Source organism: Osmia bicornis, chromosome 13 (assembly GCF_907164935.1).
Source record: "Osmia bicornis bicornis chromosome 13, iOsmBic2.1, whole genome shotgun sequence".
NCBI classification, from domain to species: domain Eukaryota; kingdom Metazoa; phylum Arthropoda; class Insecta; order Hymenoptera; family Megachilidae; genus Osmia; species Osmia bicornis.
The window spans coordinates 1,095,432-1,120,729 of NC_060228.1; the positions used below are offsets into that span (position 1 = coordinate 1,095,432).

General features: G+C 39.3%; 3 protein-coding genes and 1 long non-coding RNA gene across 4 annotated transcripts; all 4 read right to left on the bottom strand.

Moving 5' to 3' along the window:
- Positions 1–2,302: 2,302 nt before the first annotated feature.
- On the bottom strand, positions 2,303–3,169 carry LOC123988426. Its single transcript, XM_046288454.1, has one exon. It carries the CDS (start codon positions 3,167–3,169, stop codon positions 2,303–2,305), a length of 867 nt encoding a protein of 288 aa, XP_046144410.1.
- A 5,660-nt stretch (positions 3,170–8,829) lies between these two features.
- LOC114880277 lies at positions 8,830–10,252 on the bottom strand. The gene is made up of 2 exons (XM_029196122.2): positions 9,162–10,252; positions 8,830–9,024 (listed from the first exon to the last, which is right to left on the bottom strand). The coding sequence occupies exons 1-2, from the start codon at positions 9,367–9,369 to the stop codon at positions 8,918–8,920; spliced, it is 315 nt and encodes a 104-aa protein (XP_029051955.2). The 5' UTR covers positions 9,370–10,252; the 3' UTR covers positions 8,830–8,917.
- Positions 10,253–22,060: 11,808 nt separating this feature from the next.
- On the bottom strand, positions 22,061–22,901 carry LOC114880279. The gene is made up of 3 exons (XM_029196123.2): positions 22,739–22,901; positions 22,525–22,616; positions 22,061–22,423 (listed from the first exon to the last, which is right to left on the bottom strand). Exons 1-3 carry the CDS (start codon positions 22,821–22,823, stop codon positions 22,061–22,063), a joined length of 540 nt encoding a protein of 179 aa, XP_029051956.2. The 5' UTR covers positions 22,824–22,901.
- A 1,358-nt stretch (positions 22,902–24,259) lies between these two features.
- On the bottom strand, positions 24,260–25,276 carry LOC114880278. The gene is made up of 3 exons (XR_003790049.2): positions 25,020–25,276; positions 24,536–24,693; positions 24,260–24,423 (listed from the first exon to the last, which is right to left on the bottom strand). It is a non-coding gene; the product is annotated as an uncharacterized LOC114880278 (long non-coding RNA).
- Positions 25,277–25,298: the final 22 nt, after the last annotated feature.

Genomic DNA, 25,298 nt, shown 5'->3' on the forward strand with positions numbered 1-25,298 from the left:
ACAGCCTCAGGCCACCGGGAAAACCTGTCTATCATCGTTACACAGTATTTATAACCCTTCGCTATGGGCAGAGGTCCTATAATGTCTAAATGTACATGGTCGAATCTACCCTCTGGAACAACCATCTTTTGAGGAACATTGACCGTATGTCTGGCAACCTTACTTCTTTGGCAATTAATACAAGTTCTGGCCCACCGAACTACATCTCTATTCATTTTTGGCCAAACAAATCTACTGCCAATCATCCTCTTCGTAGCTCTACCACTCGGATGCGCAAGATTGTGGACGGTATCAAAGATGCGCCTTCTTAACACTGCTGGTATATAAGGCCTGATGTTGTCGGTGGATATGTCACAATAAACGATAGTTTCGGAACCATCTAATTTAAGCTGTTTCAGGTCTAATGAAGAACCACCCTGCAGAATACGTGTAAGCTCTGTATCTAATTCCTGCTGTTGGGCTATTTCTTGTGTACTCACCACGACTGGCATACTAACAACGTCCAGCCGTGATAGAGCATCAGCCACTGAATTATTTACTCCCGAAATGTGAACTATCCTAGTAGTGAACTGTCCTATATAATCAAGTTGACGTAATTGTCTAGGTGAGGCTTTATCAGATTTCTGTGCAAAAACGTAAGTCAGTGGTTTATGGTCCGTCTGTATGGTAAAGTCACGTCCTTCTAACATGTGTCTAAAATATTTGGTTGCTTTAAAAATTGCTGTTAATTCTCTGTCATACGTACTGTACCTTGACTCTTGGGGTGTAAACTTCTTTGAAAAAAAACCTAGTGGTTCCCACATTCCTTTAACTTCCTGTTGCAAAACCGCTCCCATAGCAATATCGGAAGCGTCTGTAGCTAATATTAAAGGTGCGTTATCGCGTGGATGTACCAGCAGTGCTGCATCCGCCAATGAGCCTTTACACTTATCGAAGGCTTCCTCAGCCTCAGGCGTCCATTGAATAACTCGCTTATCGCGTTTCTTTGCTCCTTCTAAGTATTTATGAAGTGGAGCCTGTATCGCAGCTGCATCCTTAATGAACCTTCGATAAAAATTTAGAATACCCAAAAATCTGCGCAAATCGGCTATTGTCTTTGGCTTATTATAATTTTTAATGGCTTCAACTTTTTCCGGTACAGGCCTGGCTCCCATGGAGTCTATCAGGTACCCCAGGTACTGTACAGAATGTGCCCCAAAAACGCACTTCGACAAATTAATCGATAACCCGTAAGCCTTTAGCCTTTCAAAAACACACCTCAGATGCTCCTCGTGTTCAAGCTCATTGGCAGAGGCGATCAAAATATCGTCCACAAAACAGAAAACGAAGTTCAAACCTCTGAGTACATCGTCCATGAATCTTTGAAAACTCTGTGCTGCATTCTTTAACCCAAACGTCATCACATTAAACTCGTATAGCCCGAATGGCGTGATGATGGCGGTTTTCGCTCGATCCTCTGGATTGATTGGTATCTGGTGATAAGCCCACGTTAAATCTAAAGTAGTAAAAACTGTCGTTCCGTCAAGTCTATGTGCGAAATCCTGCACGTGAGGAATTGGATATTTGTCAGGGACTGTAATGCTGTTTAGACGCCGGTAGTCACCACATAGTCTCCAGCCACCATTCTTTTTTTGGACCATATGTAATGGACTTGCCCACTGACTACAAGAAGGCTGGCAAATCCCTGCTGCAATAAGGTGGTCAACTTCGGCTTTTGCTGCCTTTAATTTTTCCGGGGGCAACCTTCGCGCCCTTTCCGCGACCGGTGAGCCCCTGGTTACTATGTGGTGACGTACCTGATGGGCGGGAACTTCCTGTTTTTGTACTGTCCGAGTAATAGCAATAAATTCCTGTAACAGTCGTCTGTACGGGTTGTTTATGTCAACAGTCGTCAATGAAGTTTGAGTCGCCGTCTGTAAAAAACCAGTAGTTTGTATTTTAGTTAATTCGTCGATCAGTCTCTTATTTCGTAAATCAACCAGAAGACCGAAACGCTTGAGAAAATCAGCACCGATAATAGGCTGTTGAACCTTCGCGACAATGAACTCCCACGTGTACGGACGACGCAATCCGAGGTTCAGAGTCAACCTCCGCGATCCGAATGTACTTATCGGAGTGCCATTCGCCGCATAAATCTTGGAGTCAGTAATGGCGGGTTCTCCTCTTACCGATCTGTGCGGCAATACGGAGATATCCGCCCCTGTATCAATTAAAAAATATAAATTACTATTTCTATCCTTAATAGTGAGACGGCAGTTCTCGTCGCGACCATCCGACGCCATCTCAATCCGGGGTTGCGCAATCAGTTTCCCTGCGTGGCAGGGTTAGCCGAAGCTCCAGTAGGTGGTGGACCTGGCCATCCACAAGGAATGACGCATCGATGGGCCCTCTCAGCGAACCTCCGGTGGTAGAAACAGTAGTTGTTCCCTTCGCGTGAAGTTGACCGACTTCCAGATCGCCCCCTTCCAGGGCTACCGCGTGGCCGCCATCTTGGCTGGGACCTATAGGGTTGGCGGGACTGTCGCGTAGTGAGCGTCTCCACCATCGAGACTAGCTTCTCCACCTTAGCCTCCAGCGCCTCTATCCTGGTGGACGGTGGTGGAATTACAGGGGTTGATGCCTCAATGGCCGCCACCCTCGGCGCAGACATCTCTGCAATCTTATCAGCTAGGAGCGCTAGCCGTTGCAGATCCGCCGTATCGCTAATAGCGAGAACAGTTCTCATGCTCTCCGGTAATTGCTCCAAAAAGAGCGTACGCAGAACGTTTTCTCCGACTTGCCCACCAGCCAGATTTCTAAGTCTCTGCAAACAATGCGAGGGTTTCTCGTCCACCACTTCACTTCCTCGCAGCAGCTTCCTCAACTTGGTTTCGTGGGACTCATCAAATGTTTCGATGATCCGTTTCTTTATCTCCTCGTATTTACCACGCGCCGGTGGAGAGGCCAATACGTCCATGACGAAGGGCAGTACGGTGTGGTCCAAATTCGTCACCACGTAACGGTACTTCGTATCGTCGCTGGTTATTCGCGCCAGATCAAAGGTCATCTCCACTGTGATGAACCATGCAGCCGGATTCTCCTTCCAAAACGGCGGTAGCCGTCGTAAGGTAGCTGAATTGATGGATGCCTCAGGAGCGGGCTCATTTACCGTTTCCTTTCGGTCCGCCATCTTGTCTTGTTGTCCGTCCTCTCGCGTGGGTGAATGTTCCAGCGGCATTTACTGTTTTTTTTTTTGCTTTGATTTCGCGCGCTTAATAACGGTTGCACTACGACGATCACGTCGGGGTCACCAATTGTAGGAATAAGTGATTCCTTAGGAGTTAGTATTCCTACTTTATCAATTGATGGAAAACAAGCTCACTACCGCTTTTCATATAGAGTTTTATTAATTGTTAATTATTATAAATTTGTAACTACGCTGTACATTTAACTGGTCCTAATGCACTTAACACAGCTTAGAACGCTCAACAACGCCTATAAATTCTTTGATGCGAACACCCACGAACAGAATACAAAGTTTCTCAAAACACAAAGCTACCGCTTCAAACGTCCCCACGAGAATGAAAAACTTCCATCCGGAACGGGAAAACGACGCTTTTCCCGGAAGTAGATGTCGCGGTACATTTATCGGAAGTGTACGCTTCAGCGAGACGGTCGACCATCAGCAGAGGTCGCCACAACGCCCTCGGTCCTCGCGCCATCTAGCGGTCACAGAAGGAAGCAAACCTTCCAACCGCGCCCTTTTTTCTAGGGTGCTCGGGGCCTGACGCCCTTGCTTCAACGCACCCCCATTTTTACCCTTACTCATTCTATACTTTTCTGGCAACGCGATCGGAAGTAAAAGACACGCGTCTTTCCTGCTTCCATCGCCATCTTGGACATCGCGAGTCTTTGTTAAATAAAAGTCTTATCACAACGTAATCATCCATCTTGTGTTTTATTTATTCATAGACATTAGTGTGGTGCCCGCGCAATCGCATCTCGCGTGGCCCCTAAATATGTATAACCTGATTGGTTCTCACATGGGCAGTACAGTCTGTTTGTCAAATAAATATAAACCTAACTAACTCAGACAGCATCAAATTTACGGTTTGACTGTACCCGCCAAAGTAGTCGGCACCCACATGAATCTGCCTGCAGCTAGCGACACCGTTCATTGGACAAGAAGTCAATATGGCGTCACAGTAACGTAGCAAATGCCCTAAAAATATCAAACTTTACATGCTTATAACTTTTGAACCATTGGATTCCTAAAGTTGAGACTTGCATTTTCAGATTCTACGCAAAAAAACCTATCAATCAAAAAAAAAAAAGGTCCAAAATTTTGGATCCGGTAAAGTAAAGTTTACCCTGAATCTAACCCATTCTCGAATCCACTGGAACACACAAAAAATTTCATCAAAATCGGTCCAGCCGTTTAGGAGTTCAGTCACATACACACGCACAGAAGAATTATATATATAAAGATTATAAAAATATTCTGGTAGAATTATAAAGAAAGTTACGCAACTAATTAAGAGGTAAGTTTATGCACGCTCAACAAGATCAAAGCTACAACATAACAGGAGCTTCAAAACGACTCACTAGAGATCCTATTTCTATTTTCTGTCAGATAAAAGAGGCAAAAGATGAAAAGCAAAAAATTGAATCCAAGGAACTTTTAAGTGAGCTAAGAAATGTGTTACCTAAAGAGTACAAAATAGGAGCTGCTGTAGGTGAAGGGGATTGTTTCTTTGATTCTGTAGCTCAAGGATTGAACGAGTTAAAAGATAATGGTCTGATTACAGGTAGTAAAGGATTTAGTATAAAGTCTTTGCGGAAAAGTTGTAAGCAATATGCACGCCAAGTTAATCAATCAGAAATAGGCTTATGATTGAATAATGCTTTAAAAGAAAAAGGTGAAGAACTTTATGAATATATTCCATGTATTGAATTTACTGTAGAAGACATTGAAAATGCAAATTCTGGTTCAGAATTAAATATTCTAAAGTTGGAAAGTGCTATATGGGGAAGACCTGAAATTGAAGGAAAAATGATATGTAAAAAATATGGCACAAAAATTAGGGTTATAAAATTGAGAGATGAAGAGATAAATGGATTACATGTTACTAAACATAAGATAGGTAAAGGTAATATTATTTATATAGTGAATTACAGGAACCATTTTATACCACTTCTTAGTAATATTAAAAAAGATATGAAGAAAAGCATGGAAGTTTCTAGAGAGGAAGTTTACGCTAATGTGGTAGGTTCAAATTCAAACAATATTTTTCAACCTTACATTTCTACACCATTACAAGATATTAAAAGTTTTTCACACAAACAAAGTGGTCGTTCAAGGAGTCCGGGTGACGAAAATCATGAAACTGATGTAAGCTCTGGAAAACATAAGCGCTCTGTCACAAACAAAGACAATAAGGCATCAAAAAGGGCACGCATGGATGTAAATGTTACTAGTAATGAAAATTCAGAATTTCTTAATGATTTACAAGATGAATCTAGACAGGACTTGTCTGGTGAAGAAAGAAAATTTGTTAAAAGTATTGCCGGCAGAGAAAATACACCTAGGTTTAATAAGTTCTTAAATTTTTTAATTAAAAAAGAAGGAAAAAATGTCTAGAAGTTTTGAAAAGAGAAGGAGTAAATTTAACTAGAATGTCCAGTATTTTAGGTAAAGCAGGAGCCAATTCTTCTGAAGCCTTTAAAGACTTATATGATCTATGGTTTGATAAACAAGGAAATAAAACACAATATTTAAAAACTCTAGAAGAAAAAGGAGTAAATCTAGCTAATATGTCCAGTATTTTAAGTAAAGCAGGAGCCAATTCCTCTAAAGCCTTTAAAGACTTATATAATCTTTGGTTTGATGAAGAAGGAAATAAAACGCGATATTTAAAAACTCTAGAAGAAAACGGAATAAATATGTCTAACATATCCAGTACTTTGAATGGAACAGGAGCAAATGCTCCTAAAGCTTTTAAAGACTTGTATAACCTTTGGTTTGATAAACAAGGAAATAAAACACAATATTTAAAAACTCTAGAAAAAGAAGGAATAAACCTATCTAATATGTCCAGTATTTTAAGTAGAACAGGAGCTACTGCTCCTAATGCTTTTAAGGACTTGTATGACCTTTGGTTTGATAAACAAGGAAATAAAACACAATATTTAAAAACTCTAGAAAAAGAAGGAATAAACCTATCTAATATGTCCAGTATTTTAAGTAGAACAGGAGCAAATGCTCCTAATGCTTTTAAGGACTTATATGACCTTTGGTTTGATAAACAAGGAAATAAAACACAATATTTAAAAACTCTAGAAGAAAAAGGAGTAAATCTATCTAATATGTCCAGTATTTTAAGTAGAGCAGGAGCTAATGCTCCTAAAGCTTTTAAAGACTTATATAACCTTTGGTTTGATAAACAAGGAAATAAAACACAATATTTAAAAACTCTAGAAAAAGAAGGAATAAACCTATCTAATATGTCCAGTATTTTAAGTGGAGCAGGAGCTAATGCTCCTAATGCTTTTAAGGACTTATATGACCTTTGGTTTGATAAACAAGGAAATAAAACACAATATTTAAAAACTCTAGAAAAAGAAGGAATAAACCTAGCTAATATGTCCAGTATTTTGCATGGAGTAGGAGCTAATGCTCCTAATGCTTTTAAGGACTTATATGACCTTTGGTTTGATAAACAGGGAAATAAAACACAATATTTAAAAACTCTAGAAGAAAAAGGAATAAATCTATGTAATGTATCCAGTATTTTGAATGGAGCAGGATTTAATGCTCCTAAAGCTTTTAAAAAGTTATATGACCTTTGGTTTGATAAAGAAGGAAATAGAACACAATACTTAAAAACTCTAGAAAAAGAAGGAATAAACCTAGCTAATATGTCCAGTATTTTAAGTAGAGCAGGAGCTAATGCTCCTAAAGCTTTTAAAGACTTATATAACCTTTGGTTTGATAAACAAGGAAATAAAACACAATATTTAAAAACTCTGGAAGAAAATGGAATGGGCATAACTAATATATCCGGTATTTTAAGTGGAGCAGGATCTAATATTGCTAAAGCTTTTAAAGACTTATATGACCTTTGGTTTAATGATGAAGGAAATAAAACACAATATTTAAAAACTCTAGAAAAAGAAGGAGTTAATCTAGCTAGAATATCCAGTATTTTGCATGGGGCAGGAGCTAATGTTCCTAAAGCTTTTAAAGAGTTATATGATTTTTGGTTTGATGCAAAAGGAAATAAAAAACAGCATTTAAAGCATTTTATTAAGAAAAAAGATGGGGAAAAAAGTTTTACGCTGTATAATATTTCCGGTATTTTAAGTAAAGCAGGAGCCAAAGCTAAAGATGCTTTTGAAAGATTGCATAATATTTGTTTTAATGACGATGGAGAAAGAAGAGAACTTTTAGACGATTTCTATGCTGCAGGTTTTATGTCAAGTAACTTATCCTCTGCATTATGTAGAACAGGAGTTCGTGCTTCTTCTGTTTTAGAAAGATTACATAGTGTTTGTTTTAACGAGAAAGGAAAAAGGACAGAACTTTTAGATGATTTCTATAAGGCGGGTTTTATGCCTGGTCATCTATGCAGTATGTTGAGTGGAGCAACAGATGATCTAGCAAAATTTCATGATTTTTGTTTAAAAGGAAAAGCAAAAAGGTATTTAAATCACTTCTTAAATGAGGGAGAAAGTTTTACGCTGAGTAATTTATCTAAAATATTGCATGGAGCAGGAGGTAATATTTATTCTGCTTTAGAAGATTTTCATGATGTTTGTTTTGATGAGAAAGGAAACAAAATGCAGCTTTTAGGTGATTTCCATAATGCAGGTTTTGTGCCAAGTAATTTATCCAATATATTATCCATGTCAGGAAATAATGCCTCTTATATTTTAAGAAATTTTCATGAATGTTGCTTTAATAAAGAAAATTATTTAAATCATTTCTTAGCCGAAAAAAAACTTTTTACGCCGAAAAATTTATCCAAGATATTATATGGAGTAGGAATTAATATTTGTCCTATTTTTGGAAAATTCCATGATCTTTGTTTTGATAAAGCAGGAAATAAAACAAGTTATTTAAACGATCTTATCAAACATCACCCATCCCGCGAAATACTTAATACATTACGTGAAGAAATTAGAAAAGCTCCTTTCTTAGATGGACAGAATGTTAGTGAAGAAGGCAAAGCAACCAATGCAGGCCCTAAACCGAGTAACTCATCCGAAAGAACAGAACAAGAACAAAATTTAGATAGCCTACAACAGAGTGATCCTAAAATCAAGAAAAAAGCTCGGAAGGATAGCACCAATCGGAGTAAGAACGGACAAGATGATAAAATTTTAGCCCAAGAGATTTATTCTCAAAACAAATACAGTCAGTACACCATAACAAGGAGAGGCGATTGTACTTATCAAAATTTGTACGTTCATTGAACCAGTGAAACAAGGGCTTTATTTACCTTCATTTGAAGAACGTAGACTTGAGATTGATGGTAAATGTGTAGCAATTACCTGACTTATCCCAAGGTTTATTTTTACAGAGTGACAAATCGCTTTTGAGTAACTTAAAGGCTTCAGCTAAAGTTTATGAGCATATAGCACAAGGTAAATCTGAACGATAACTTTCCAAAGTATTTTGTATAGAAGACTTTTCTGAAGCTAAAGCATCTATGTAATACGTTATGTAAAGATTCTCTTTTTTATTCTCTGGTTATTTATTTTTCATTATCAGCTCCTATGTTTATTTCTTTGACTATAATTTGATTAAAAGTATTTCCTGTGTTTTTTATTAGAAAATATGAGACAAGATAGATAGATAACTTTATTTCTTGCCTTTCGCCTTTGAAAGGGGGTTTGGCACATGAGTGCGCCTACAATATTTTATAAATTATGTACATTAAGATGATACAATATCGTCCGTAAACTTCAGGTCTTCTATCTCTGGTCTATCTCCTTCCTTCTTCGAATTATTTTCCTCATCCATTTTCTCCTCTGCTCTTGATCCTGCAAAATATTCCACCTTATTAATTCATTATCCCTTTCCACTTCCCTACATTCTTCTAACAAGTGTTCTATTGTCTCCTCTCCTAGTCTACACATTCTACAGACGTTGTCCTCTTTCTTTTTCCAGTATCTGTTACCTCTTTCTTCATTCCCACATCTGAACCTTGTAATCATTGAATGGTCCCTGCCTTTGTATTCTGCTTTCAGATAATAAGCTCGGTTTTCTTCCCTTATTCCTCTGTATTTTCCGTTATACCTTCCTGTTACTATTCTGTCGTAAAAAGATTGGCACTGTTTTGCTCTGTCTAACTGTGATAGATTTTCTGCTAGCGTCAGGTCTCCCATACATCTAGATTTGACGTCCTTTATTTCTATTCCTTTCTCTTCATAGTATTGTCTTCTCTGGTCTTCCCATTTCGATCTTTTTTTCTCGCATTTTGTATCTACCTCTTTCCAGCATTCCAGTATTATCTAGTTAATTCCTTTCGCCCTTGTTTTTTCTTCGTATTTCACCGCTCTCCTGCCTGCTTCCATTCTTATTTTGTCCTCCTTTATTTCATCCATTACTATATCCATTTGCACTATGTCCAAGCCTAATTTCCATTTTATGTACTTTGTTTGTAATTTTTCAAGTCTCTCTGATTCGCTCTATCTCCATATCTCTGCTGCATACATCATGATGCTTTTCACCAAACTTCTATAGATCTTCATCCTTCTTTCAAAGTTGTTTTTGAATCTTCTATCTCCTATTCCCCATGTTTGCTTCATCGCTATCATCGCCTTTTTCGCTGTTTCTCTCCAGTGCATCTCCGTTCCTCCATTTTTCTGGAAGTGATACCCTAGGTATTTGAAATTTTTTACTTCTTCTAATTCTTCTTCTCCCCATTTCCATTTCTCCTTTTCCTTCTGACTTCTGGAAATATGAGACAAATAAAGCATTTATCAGTAAGGTAAGCACTACAAACTTTCCTTTTAACCTCTTTTTTAAACTTGATCTTATTTTCACCATATTTTAATTACAATATCAAACCGATAAAAAACATCCTGTAAAGTGAGTTCTACCATAATATAAAACATCTCTTAGCTATGTTTGTTTATGCTGATTATACTATAGTATGCATGATAACTTTAACATAAAAAGATAGTGGTTTCAACTGCGTTAATATGTGGACATTAATAAATTTTTAAGGTGATGCGAGCGTCGAGACCGAACTTCGAATTCCGCGTCGGTAAAACAGACCATGTTTGATCGTATTTTTGTATTGTATTTATTGAAAAAAGGATCGTAAGCTCCATACAAGCTCATAGATCCGGTACAGCAATAAGTGGTACATATCATTACAGTAAATTCATATAAAGTCAGTAGAAAGGTCAGAGATGAACAAACTTAATTAAATAGAAATATTGTTCTTTTGTAAGAAGCGCGATATAGTATATAGTTCCTTGAGGTGTGGACCGGCGAGAAAGGTCTCTATGCACCAGGGAGGTTGCCAGCCCTGACGCCGAAGACCATTAATGAGCTCAGGTCGGTGATCCAGTAGAGGGCACTGCCAGAGTGCGTGATTGAGGTTATCTTCCATGATACCGCAGCGACATAGAGGACTGCTTGTTTGCTTGATCTTGAAGAGGGACTCTCCCAGACTGTAGTGGTCCGATCGAGCTCGACAGATCCACGAGGTGATAACCCTCGGTAAATTTTTCCCCGTAAACCAAGGCTTTCTCGTACTTTGAAAGAATGTCTTGAAGTATTTTATGCCAGTCGGTTTAGGATTGCCTGGTTGGGCCTTGTTATACCAGATAGCATCTGCTTCCTCCCACATTTGAGATGCATAAACTATATGCAAGTCTTGAGGAGGTAGTTTCCAATAGGGATGGTGAGCTGCATTAGTAGCGTGTTTAGCCAGTTTGTCAGCCTCTTCATTGCCAGTCAAGCCCCGATGAGCAGGTATCCAGACAAGTCTAGGTTTATGAGGAAGAGAGATCCCACCAAAATTGTTGATTTTGTTAAGAACCTCTCTTGCGTAAAAGTGGGTCAAGCAGTTGATCGGATTTTGAATGGCAAGGATGCAGCTCAACGAGTCAGTGAAGATAGTAAAAGCCATGTCTGGGTAGTTCTTTGCCAAGTCAAGAGCTCTGGAAATAGCCAAGCATTCGGCAGTAAAAACTGAGGCATGAGAATGAATGCTCATAGCTTCTGCCTGCCCAAGCTCTGGGCAGAACCAAGCAGCCCCAGTGGAAATCCCTGTTGGTGTTTTAGAACCATCAGTAAATATTGGGATGGATCCTCTATAGCTAGTAGAAAGGATCTCTTGAAATTTTGAATTAATGTCATCTGAGTTCTTCAAACTGAGCCCAGTAGTGGTGTCGCATAGAAGTGAGGGTGCAGACTGATCTTGATAAGATCCAAACAAACATTCCTTAGAGTTGATAAGAAGGGGTTTCAAAGACCAAATTTGTTGAATGACACGAATAATGAGATTAGTAGGGCGGCGGATATGTGGTCTGAGATTGTCAATACTGGATAAATATGCAGCAAGTTGACTATTGAGAAAGTGAGCCGAGTTTGTCAATATTTTTGTGATATGCTTTTTACCTAGGTACTCAGCACGTAGAGTAAGGGGTGGAAGTTTGGCTTCAGCGAGGGTAACATTGATAGGTGTGGAGTTCCTCAAACCCAGTGAGAATCTAGCGGCAGCTAGCTGGACTCTCTCCAGTTTTTGGAGGAGCCCATGCTGGTGAGGAGAAAAAATGTGAAGGCAATATTCTATTTTGGAGCGAATGAGCCCTTTATATATGGTCAGAAGAGTGTCAGGGTGAGCACCCCACCAGGTGCCTCGAAGAAACTTAATAACGTTGAGGGTCTTGCGAGTGTGAGCACATAGCTCATTGATGTGGTGAGAAAAGTTAAGTCTTTGATCTAGATGAATGCCTAGGAATTTGACCGTGGTGGATTTGAAGATGACAGATTCTCTAATCTTAATAGAAGGTGTGCCAGCAAAGTTTCTCTTGCCACTGATTATGAGGAGTTTAGTTTTATGGGCTGCGATGCTGAGACCTATTTGCTCAAGGTTTTTGTTTAGTATGTTGGTAGCAATTTCCAGGGATGCAGTGGCACCACTAGGATCATCGCCAGTGGCACAAATAACAATATCGTCGGCATATTTGTATACTCGAATGTTGCTAGGAAGATTGCAGTCGATGTCTGCAATGTAAAGGATGAACAGCAGGGGACTGAGGACGCCACCTTGCGGAACACCAATGTTCGAGAGCCGTGTGATCTCAAGTGGGAATCCTCTATCATCCCGCACCTGGAAATGAGATCTTCTATCCGAAAGTAAATTGGCGATGAAGTGAAGGGGGTTGGCAGAAATCCCTAGTAACTCAAGTTTAGCTAACAATAGATCTGGTAGGACACGATCAAAGGCTGAATCAATGTCAATAAAAGCGGCAGCCGTAGTGCGCCGATTAAGTAGGTTGGTGTGCGCCAGGGTTGTGAAGGCAAGAATGTTGTCAGCGGTGGATCTGCCTTTACGGAAACCGGACTGGAGTTCCGGCAAAAGACCCATCGACTCGAGCCACGAATAGAGTCTCTGAGAGATTAATCTTTCGAGTAACTTGCATAGGTTGGAAGAGAGTGTGATAGGACGAAGACCTTTTTGATTCGGCTTGGGTATGAAGAAGACGGTATTGTCATGCCATTGCTCTGGGAACAAATTGTTCTCATAAATAGAATTAAAGATATCCAATAGTGACAACTTCCACGCAAGAGGAAGGAGTTTAATAAGTTGGTAGTCGATGCGATCTGGACCTGGAGCCGATTTGCAATTAACCTTATTCAAAGCGGAGTTTAGCTCAAAGAGGGTGAAGCCTGTATCGAGAAAAGAGTTGGAATTTCTGGTAGAGAATGTGACACCACGAGAGGCCCAAGCCGGGCAAAGTTTGTCGATCAAATTATGATAATCTTTGAGGCTAGACTGTTGAGTGGGAGCAGTAGAATTAGTCCACTTGTCTTTAAAGACCTTGATCCGTTTCCAGAAGAGGCCTAAATCCGACTGCCGGTTCAGTTCGCTAGCCATTTTTTGAAAACTCTCCTTCTTCTTCTTCCTGAGAGTTTTCCTAGTGGAAGCCCGTTGTTTACTATAAGCAATCCAATCCTGAAAGGAGCCGGTGTGACGCCATTTTAAAAGGCAGGCCTTTCTAAGACGAATCTCCTTGCTGCACTCTTGATCCCACCATGGAACAGGATTTTTGAGACGACCGTTGGAATGTCCTTTTGAAGCAGGAGTAGCAGATTCAGCGGATTGTTGAATCATCTCAACAAAGACGGAATACTGATCGAGAGGTTGCAAGTCGAGAAACTCCTTAGAGAGGAGAACGGGAGTGAGAGATTCAAGATGATCAGAGTAAGCGCGCCAGTCAGTTCGTTTTGTAGTGAGTCTGTTGCGCCGTTGTTTGAAGATGAAGCGGGTAGTCTGCACGGTTATGTGTAAGGGGAAGTGATCAGAACCCCAGGGGTCGTTAATTTGAGAAGTGAGAATTTTGTGAGCAAAATTGCAGGGAGAAATAACAAGATCAAGATTACTGCCTTGTTGGTTGAAGTGTCCAAGATATGTCGAAGTGTTGGTGTTGTGAACCATACAGTTTGTGTCTTCAAGAACTTGAAGAAAATGTTCCCCTGCCCGTGAATTATTTATGCAGTTCCATGCTTCATGGTGACAGTTAAAGTCACCGACCAAAATAAATGGTCCCTGCTGCTGAAGTTGTTGCAGGAGCTGATACCACTTGTCCTGATCGAAATCCGAAGACGGGGGTCTGTAGCATGTGCAAATGGTGAGACGTAAGTCGCTTAGACTAATACGGATCGTGAGTGATTCCGTCAATTCATCATCGATGGAAATGGAGCTGATGTGAGACCAGAGGAGGTTCTTCTTTAAGAAGATGGCGATACCACCACCCCTACGACAAGGCCTGTCTCTTCTGATTATAGAGAAACCAGGAAGACTAAATGACAAGGTAGGGTTGAGCCAAGTCTCAACGCAAATTATAACGTCATATGAGGGCGAAATAAGCTCTAAATCTGGCTTCTTACTGACAATATTCCGGCAATTCCAAAACAGCACATTGAAATTGGCTGTTTGTGAAGTATCCATGTTTACTTGTTTTTGGAGATTGAAGAGGAAGAGATGTTCTTGGCGAGAAATTTGCTGGTGGGAAGAGATTTGGATTTTATGCTGCTGTTTTGTTGGGTTGTTACCCGGTTTGTGTGAGAGGATGTTGAAGGTTTGGAGGAATGCGATGCGAGTTTAGTAGGAGAAAATTCCTTCTGAGGAGATTCCAATGATATCGAAGTGATTGAAGAAGAGCTGCCGACAATGGTATTATTTTTGAGTACGTTTTTAGGATGTTGTTATTCCATTGACTGGCAGGGCGTTCCTTCTGAATGCCACCGATGGTTCTCAAAGTGTATTCTTTTTTAGATGTAGATGGAGGAAGAGAAGGAAATGATGAGGGATTGGTTGAGATAGCCGATGAGTGTCTTGGAGGTCTTTGTTTTACAAGACCAAGTTTCTCTCTGGTTTGCGCAAGTGCTTCATATATAGAAACATCGTGGAAGGCAAGGGTTCGATTAACCTCTTGGTTGAAAATCATAGTTTGGCAATCCGGGTGGAAGGTAGAGTGGTCACCCTTGCAATGAAGACAACCAGTAGGAGCGTTACAGGAGTGCTGTTCATCTTTTTTATGTTCACCACAGTTGAGGCAGATGGTTGGTCCTCTGCATCTAGAAGCGGTGTGTCCATAGCCTCCGCAATTGACACAGGTTCTTACCCGTTCGATGTAAGGTTCAATATTTTTATTGAGAAGTCCGAACACCTGAATCTTCTCGGGAACTACAGACCCTTCAAAGGTTAGGAGGACGGTTTCAGACGGAACCCAGGATATCTCCTTGGAGTCGGGATCACGTATCTTTCTATTTAGACGTTTTGCAAAGGTGATTTTGCATGGAGAAAGAGAGAGCTCCGTAAGCTCCTCCATACTAACGTCGAGACAAATGCCTTTGAGGAGGCCCTTTTTTTCGATTTTTTGTCTGGGGACAAAAGCCGAAATGCCAGCATCATGAAGAGCAGGAGAGTCCAGGAATAGGTTCGCTTCTTTGCTGTTGTTAAACATTACTTCAGCCCTGTTGAAACCACGAGGCTGCATGGACTGAGCGCCGGATTTTAAAGAACTCACAACTTTGGCGATGGACATCATATTTTGCGACTTGCTTTTTTTGCATCGATCATTATTTAGGGTTAGGATTATGGTGGCCGACCCCTTATACTCCGCAGGGTACCTCAGAGGAGCACGAGGTGGCGCTGTAGTGTCCGTCATGGTGGACGGTTTCCGCTTCGAGGTACCGTTATCTTCGGTGTTTGGGGACGCGCACCTCTTGGTAGCTTCACCTGAATGACTGCCATTCCTTTTATTTAAAGATTTCGTTTTAGGACTGACCAAGGTCCAGCCACCCTGATTATCAACATCCATGTCTATGATGTTAGGAGGAGCCTCCGGCCCCGTGGGGCAGAGGAGGAGGCGTACGATTAGCGCAGAGGAAGTAGCGTGGGTAGGAACCCAACAAAGAACGTGCTAGGGCACGTGTCCAAGGCTAAAATTGGGATATTGCGCCCTAAATAGTCTAGCAGCCCAAAAAAAAAAGAGTGCTGGATGAAGCAAACAGATCTGCAAAGCAGACACGAGCCACACGAAACAACACAATTACCACAGGATGTACACTTTGAACGAAACGCACAGACGTCCTCTCGCATCAAGGTCACGACCGAGAGTCCTTAAGTATATTACTTTGGAACCCTCCACGTCTGGTATACAGGTGCCCCTCTCGGAGGAGGTCCAAATTGAGATTTCCTGCTGCCTACAGTGTGACCGACACCGATGGTCGCACCCGGTACCGGTTTGATGGGCCGCGTAAAAATGCACGCCCACTCCTGACGGCCCCACCGGTTTTAGTCCATGTTTGATCGAAAATTAAGCTGAACAGAAACTGATTTAAGCGCCACCTGAATTATTGCATCCAACTAACGGTATGCTACACTACGTTACCTTTCGCAAATACCTAAAAGACACATGTATGCTATACAGTAAAACCTGGATAAATGCAACCAACATTGGGACCCAGTGGTTGCATTTATCGAAGCGAGGTGTCGAATCTCGGGTTACACGCGACGACCAGCCAAGCGTGAACGTAGAAAGGGACAGACAGTGGCGGAAAGAGAGAGGTCCGATGATCAAAGGAAAGAGCCGAAACGTATCCGTGTGACTAATACTAATTGAAGTATAAAACTTTTTTATTTTTGACTTTTTTTTATTGAAACTTTTACTAACGCATTGGTGAAATTTTTCTGATTAAAATGGTACCAAACACGATATAGTTTCAATTATAATTACTTGCTAAAATTGATGTTAAAGGTTGGCGAAAAGCACCAGAGATCGAAATCAAAACCAGTCGCGGTGTTGGCTCTAGTTTCAAAGGTTTCATTTATCCAAGCACGGTGGCGATTCTGGGCATTTAATGTTGCATTTATCCAAGCGAGGTGTCGATTCTGGGCATTTAATGTTGCATTTATCCAAGCGAGGTGTCGATTCCGGGCATTTAATGTTGCATTTATCCAAGCGAGGTGTCGATTCTGCGACTGTACACATGTTTTCTATTCAGCCGACATGCCGACTCTGTGTCCGTACACATGTTTTCTATTCAGCCGACATGCCCATTCTGTGTCCGTACATATCTTTTGTGTTCAGCCGACATCATTTATATTCAGTCGTGGTGTCAATTCTATGTTGTTTATTCTATTACTATTGTTTATAAATATAATTCAAACTATATCATGTTTGGTGTCATTTTAATCAGAAAAATCTCACAAATGCGTTAGTAAAAGTTTCATTAAGAAAAAGTTAAAAATAAAAAAGTTTTATCGTTCAATTAGTATTAGTCACACCGATATTACGGTCGGATCATATTACACGATTTCCTCGTCGAGCGGCTCGGTTCGCCTAGGGGGATCCCCCCAAGTGGAGGGGATAGCGATGTTGCACTTATCCAAGCATTCTTTCGTTGCATTTATCCAGGTTTTGCTATATGTATAAGTACATAATTAAACAATATTGACCATGCATTCATTATTATTAATTTTCTTTCCGTAAAATTGTATTTGCAATGTGGTACACTTCAGAATCTTAAAGACATAGTTCCTGAAAAACATATAACAGCAATTAAATAGAAAAAAAGCATTTTCACTGCCAATTCGCTGGTATTATTTGCTGCATAATTAATAAATGTACCATAGAAATAATGATACAGTTATTAATTAGTCATCAAATAATAATGATTGCCCAGGTCTCACCACGGGGAGGTTGCTGCGGGTGGAGACCCGCCCTACCTCATCCCATTCACCCTCCATTTATGCAAATTTTTACTTTTATTCAAAAACATCATCCTCTTGATGCACATTTGCAAAACGTTTCGACTGTTGTGCAAACGAACAACAAAAGGAGCATTATTTTTATTCACTACCTACCTATCTACTTATCTATACATATATTTACGTAGATTTTTGCTTTTAATTCCTGTCGTAACATTTTTTAATTTTGATTTTGATTACAGATCTGTAATTAATAAATATGCAATTGCATATTTGTCCTACATACTTACACTACTAAGAATATCTACCTATACGAGCGCTCGTAATTATATTAAAAATTCCCTTAAATCTAACGCTTCCTAATTAAACACTGCAGTGTTTGACGATTATATCTTAATGACTATATACATAACTAAGTCCAATGAATTTGTTGATTTTGTTGTCCTCACCAGAATACTTCCTAAAATAAAACTGAAAAGGATTAAGCATAATTTAAGAAAATAATAAGGCTCATGTAGCCTTAATCATAAATTTACAACCTGCCTGAAACAAACAGAAAAGGATTAAATACAATTTTCGAAAATAGTACGGTTTAAATATTACCACTTATAAGAATCATTTTTCCTTTTCAATCATTTTCACCTTGTTTTACTTAATTGGAAAAATTGAACTCCATTTATGGACGCTAGATTTTATATTACATTTCTTCCAGTCGATTATCCGATATTATTATTTCATACTTCCTATAAAGATATTTCTCTGTAACAGAAACTGATTAATTGAATCCAGATAAAGACAAAGAAAAATTAACAGCTGGAAAGAAGATACATTAGTAACAATAAAATTTTATAAAAGTCAGAGTGGTTGTTAATAATTCAAAATCAATTTGATACGAAATATGAATTTAAAGCAAACTTCAGTACCAAAATAAAGAGAAAAAATTCAGAAAAATATATATTTGAGTTAAGTGATTTGAGTTAAGAACATTAACTGCAATATATAGTACGTACAACCACGACTCTACTCGACTTTATTGCATAATATTATTCAATACACCTTTCAATGCAAATTTATTGTAAATGGAAAAACTGAAAAAAAATCACGAGTGGACTTTGCTATTCAGAAAAAGAATTTGAAAATTTATAAAAGTAATGTAATTAGCTTCTCCGTAAGCTTGAAACAAAACATCGCGATCAAAAATTAAAACTAAACAACTCGAACAACAATTATCCACTATTTTTGTTTAATTAAAGTAGAATTAAAATTTAATAAGCTATCTCGAATGAACAAATATTCCTTGAAATAAATTATCACCAATCATCAAAAAATAAAATGAATTTCCATTCTAAATAAAACCTTTAAATAAAGTTCTCTTTAAAACTTTATCGTATCTAATAATATCCTGAAAACATTAAATTCATATATTATTTAACAGTATTTCCAATAACCGAATGCTCAAAATTTTCAAAATTAAAAAATGGGAAGAAAAAAGAATGGGGGCATAGCAGTGGGAGAGAGGGTACAAGGGAACCTGAAAAGAAAAGTTTGACTGCCCATAAGAGCAATCCCTAAGCAAACCCTATAAAATAAACCGAAATCACACGCAACACTAATTTAAAAATTGCAAACATTCTGAACTATGACAAAACATCGGCTGGCAACGAAGAGTCTCACGCCCCCTAGACTTACGCCAGACGCTACGTACCACCCACCCCGCCTGGACGTCGTAACGCCAGGACAGAGTGCACCCCTTCGCTAAAGCCGGGTATCCACCGGTATCAAATGCCCGTATCGTATCACCGTTCCGAACCCTTTTGAATAGGCAGACGTTGCCTCGTTGCATGCCACGGCGTGCTACGGCTCGGCCAATAGTTCTTCGTTTCTTCAAAGAAACTCCTGTAGGCGAGAAGTTTCGAATTGCTGCATGCTGTTTCTTTATTGTAGGAGTCCGTCGCTTACAATTAGTACTGTACAACTTTTATTACATCTGCAAGTTAAAAGAGGAATTTTGGGAATCGGGTTATAACTTAGAGAAATAAAATAGGAGAAAAATATTATACCAGGGGTTCGAATTCACTTAATCCGTTTATTACTCGAAGAGGTCATCGTTTATTACCCTTATTGCTTTCATCGGACTGGTACTACCTGTGTACCATGCAAGTTCGGTACCTCCACGCGGACTAGGAGGTACCTTCGCGTTTGCAAAACGCAACCAATCAGAAAAATTACAAATTTACCCTCGACGACGAATTTCAACCAATACAGGAAGTGGAAGTTTCTACACCGAAACCCCCACCACGATTAGGAAGTTATATATTTCTCATCAATACGGAAAAAGATCAATGTTGTTTCGACAACAGCAGTAGAAGCATTTCCTAGTTTCAACAGATTTATTCGATTTTACTAAGTATAGCAGAATGAATTCGCGTAAAAGGAAAGCTCTTGCATACATTACTTTGCATTATGCGTTGGAGAAACCTGAAAGAAATCCACCCCGTTGGTGGGTTTCTAACTTTCTTCGACGTAGAGAAAAATATAGTGCATCCGCGTTGTTGTTAGATCTAAAATTTCAAAGTGTCAGTGGCTTATATAAGAATTTCATGCGGATACACCCAACAGATTTTGAATTTCTTTTAAACATAATTGGACCAGAAATTATGCGGCAGGATACAAACTATAGAAAAGCCATTACGGCGCAGGAACGATTAGCTGTGACGCTCCGGTTTATGGCAACGGGCGATTCGTTTACAAGTTTGCAATACTTGTTTAAAATATCGAAGCAAAGTATTGGCAAAATTGTTCCGGAGGTGTGTGAAGCCATTACGAAGGCACTGAAATCGTATATTCAGGTAAGTGAACTATAATTCATTTTTCCGAACAGCACAAACGTGAAAATTGAAAACAAAAGTTGTGTCTTTTTACAGATTCCAAAAACTGGAACGGAATGGCTAAAAATCGCACAGCAATACAATGACACCTGGAATTTCCCCCACTGCATCGGTAGCATTGATGGGAAACATATAACTATTCAATCGCCAAAACACAGCGGAAGTGACTATATTAATTATAAGAGATTTTTTAGTATTGTCCTTCTGAGTGTTGTAGATGCTAATTATAATTTTTTATTTGTAGACGTTGGCTGCCAAGGAAGAATTTCAGACGAAGGTGTATTTAATAATTCTTCTCTATATCGGGCCATGGAGGAGAAGAAATTAAATATCCCAGCGGCTATTCGGTTAGAAGGAAGGGAAACACCAATTCCTTTCTTTTTCTTCCCCATTTCTGAACACCTCCTGAAATGTTACTCAGGATATTTTACGAAAGGATCGCAGCAACGTATATTTAATTATCGAGTATGCCGGGCCCGAAGGGTTGTTGAAAACGCCTTCGGCATATTGGCCGCAGTCTTCCGCGTATTAAGGAACTGATGCTTTTATCGCCGGAAAAAGCTTCTGTTGTTGTTTTAACAACAACAATGTTGCACAATTTTTTACGGCAAAGGCCAGATTCTTCTCGACTTTATACTCCTCCTGGAACGATGGATTACGAAGAGGAAGGCATTTTGAGAGGAGGTAATTGAAAGGAACAGGGCAACGAAATGGGAGCGCTTTTGCCCTTGCAAGGAGTTCCGCGGAGAACAACTTTCGCGTTGTTACAAATAAGAGAAGGGTACCTTGGCAGGAAGACTACGCATAGTTTTTATTTAAATATTATAATGTAATGTAACATGATAAATATAATAACCCCCTGTTTTTTAGAATAGTAATTCGTAGTGTGTAAATAAATTGTAAATAACAAATTGTTTTACTGCGTTTGTAAATAAAACTTCATAATTTATTGGTTTTCCACCTTTATATCGAAAATTCGATTTGGCGTACTATCGATGTTTCACTATATTAAAATTTAATTTTCTAACATATTTATGTAATTGTCTTATTTGTGTAATTTATTTTCATCACTAAATACAACCTAACAAAAATTAATTGTGTTTCCTTTTGTACAAAGAAAAAGAATGAAATAAACATTTTTACTAACATTTTCTCAATCTATGTTCGTGTTTACTTTTACGCACTGTATATCGGCAATCGAGGTTATTTTGATTTAAATTTTGATAAAAATGTGTTCATATTCTCTGAAGTTTCCCCTTCAGAAGGATGATGAATTGAAAATTAGCGTTACAATAAGCTGGAAAAGGACGCTCCGCTATTATGGTCGGTTGTCTATACCAACAAACCTCGTATACGACTAAATGACCCCATTTCTACCTCGAGAACTATATTAGTAACCACTCTTGACCAACGACACTTTTTTACTTAACTTACATTTAACCCTGAAGTGATGCGGAAGTGAATGGGCAGAAATATCTTTTTCAAATATTACATTTAATTATGTAACTGAAAATGAATACAATAACCATGCTGATTGTCTACAACCTCGCTTTGCAACCCCATCGAAAATTTGTGGAAATATTTATTAATAGTAATAAATGTCAATGTGGCTCTAATAATTTGATCACCTACTGTATGTTTTCATTTTCCGTATTGAGTGTAAATAAAGTGTTAGGTCACAGAGAGAGGGAAGAGAAAGGAATGAATGCTATTTAATATTATATATATATTTTATATATTATCTATACATGTAGTTTCAATTTCTACAAATAATTGTATTATCCGTGCTTCAATATGGACCCTTTCATAATTGTTCAGCTTTCTTAGTTTCGCTGCAACAAAATTTGCAAAATGTTGGGATTCGTCAGGTGGTGGATCAGACGCAGTTTCCAGAATCTCAAATGCGCTCTCCAAACGATCCTCTTTCTCGGTATGCCGCCTTTTCGCGGCAACCGTTCGTGTTGAGCGCAATGGGGTGCTCGTACTGGGGCCAGGTTCTCCCTCAAGCATCTCTGAATTTTGTCCCATGTATGATTGCTCTACCACCTCACCTTCTACCGCCTCTGGACTTACAATTTGTACTTCATCTTCTATCTGAAAACAAGTATTGTTTCTAATTTGTTGCTAATAAAGTATGCTTAGTATGCTTTTATGAATTGTGGAAAAAATAAAAAAATAATTGAAGGTTTGCGTACCGTACTTAATGTCCTCCTAGATTTATTTTTATCCCATAGGAATTGCATACTTTCGAATGCAAACCATTGGCTTTTATATACTTCTTGTGTTCCTACAAACAAAATAACGATAGAAAGTTAAATTGAGCCGCACTGTTTTCTGATATGTAATACGGTATAAAGTACCAAATATTTCTAACTTTCAATTCATGAATGTATGATAAAAAGTACTTACCCTTTCCGGTGCCAACACTTCTTTTCATTTTCAACTTTTCCCTCCTCAAACCTGCGAGGAGGTATTCAATTTTTCTCCCACTCATACTCCCACCTAATGCTTACCCGTAACCCTTCCCTCACCTCACCCCTTCCTCCCTGCCCACCGGTGTCGGGCCGATGGAGGCGACGGAAAAGAGACAACAGAGATCACCCGCAAAAAGGAGCTACGAGGCCGGCGACAGACCTCCCACCCTCCAGGAGAGGAAAAGCAACGCGGGACGGCGGAAAAAGAGACGAAGCGGCCCAGCAGCTGATACAAACGTCCACCTGGAGCCATCTGTCGCCGAGCCCGAAGACCTCAGTCCACCCGCCACGGCCGGAGATCCGCCAGCCCCATCGAACCCGAACACCGGCAGATCGATAATCGATAACCAATCTATTCCGTTGCCAGAAAAGGCCCCCTTCCTATTCCCCATCCCCTCCCCAAAAATCATCCCGCAACGGACCCGTCGTCGCGGCAGCGACGACGAGCCGTCACTGAGCCCTAGGCTAAACAAGCGAACATACTGAGTATTGAAAGCGATTATAAAGAGAGATTTCGAGAGTGCGAAGGAGTATCGAGAGTGAGTGTGGAGTTCGAAGTAAGCCCTTTCGTATTATTGTAGAAGTTTGTGAGTTTCGGCAACGGCGATCTTCGATTGCGAACTTGTGTGTCCGCGTATCGCGCCGGTCATCCCCCGTTATATTTCTTGAAACCCTTTTGTCCAGCCCCCAACATTCCCGTCTAACAGCATCCTCACGCGTAACGTAGACGAACTTCCAGAAACCTCCCTCACCCTGAGATCTTCCCTAACCCTCGACAAATCCTCCTTGCGTACTCCCCCGCGAGATTGTAAGGACGTAAGTGCCACGAGTCCCACCCCCTGTAACGACCCCCATTCTGTCCCTTTGTCCAAATTTTGATTGCCACCGCGAGTGGCTGGCGCCCAACGTTTATACGAAACGATTTGTGAAGAGAATATAGAGTGAACCCCCGAAAGGGTCACAATATATACACATCGAATTGAGTATCCTCCTCCTTTTCGAAGTCGGATAAAAAATAGATTGTTTAAAATAATTTGTAGGCTAAACTTCCCGCGTATTACCTGCGGGTTACGGCGACTCTTTCCCCTCCCTTTCCCCGTTTGACGAGGGGGAACGTATATAAATATTATGCCTAAACGGCGTCGACACAGTTCACGTACGCGTGCCCGAAAATAAATTATAAAGAGCAACACGAATATTAAAACGTATTTTCATATAGTCTAAATCCGAGTTTCAATCGCCTCCTAGACGTTCTGATTCTCCCAATTTTCCTCCACAAATTTATAATTACAGAAGAGAAGCAATCATTTACAGTAAAATACGAATTATTTCAATTTGGTTCTAATTTAAAACAAATCTATTAAAATACTAGACGAAATTATCTAATAAAATGAAATATTAATGATACTTTTTGTATTAATTGATAAAAACAAAATTCTAATTTTTTCTTCTTCGACTTTCGTACCAATTAATTATTAAAAATGCTTACACTTAACAACGACTCAAAAAAAGCAATAATAAACCTTACCAATTATATTATATACCCTTTACAAAATTATATTTCGAACCAATATCAATGGCGTCGTATCCCATGGCGCCTTTTTGAAATCAAATAAATATCTGTAACAAATAAAAAATAAAAATTTATGCGAATTAAATTTAACCAACAAATAAACAAACGATCGAAGTCGATAATTTATGCAAATTATTTAAATAAGTAGACTATGCGTACTTTTGTATTGCTTATACGGGAGCACGACTTCGACACATCTTCTCACTTCGACGCTCGAGAGAGCAATGGCGAGACCTTCCTTCCCATCGTAAACCGGTCGGCACTTCGGCAACACTCGGCAATGTTCGGTATATTCTGCTATCGGCCGATACCTACGTCTAAACAGGAACAATATTACGATCCTCAAGAAAAGACGTTATTAAATTAAAAACAGCAAATTGTGTGAAACAATATGAAAAACATTCGATAATGTTTAGGAACATAACGATATAAAAGAGAAAATAATTCAGATTCTGCAGTTCCACTCTTATTGTACATTCCCGGCGAGAGCAAAAATTTTCAACTCATGTATTTGTGAAGAAAACGCCGAATTAATGTCAAAGATCAAGAATTCAGACTTCTCTTCGATGTTTCTTTCTGTTTTTTGTACTTTTAACACCCGATCGGCAATTTAATTTAATATTTGAAGATAATTTAATCTTACCTGTTGCAGACACGTGCATAACGGATAAATTTTCGAAGAGAAATGCTGCACTGCGTCACAAATCGATGTGTCTGATTGGTTGAAATGAGAGGACGCCAACATGGGGCGACCAATCACAGCCATTGGTAGAAGTTTCGAAACTGTAATGCTAATCGTAATGGAATCGTTCATACAATAAATATCAGCGAAAAAATCGAATACTGTACTCTTTTTAGCAATACCCGTCTTGTATTATATTTTATATTATTGTAATTATGTAATAAATAAAGGGGAATATTG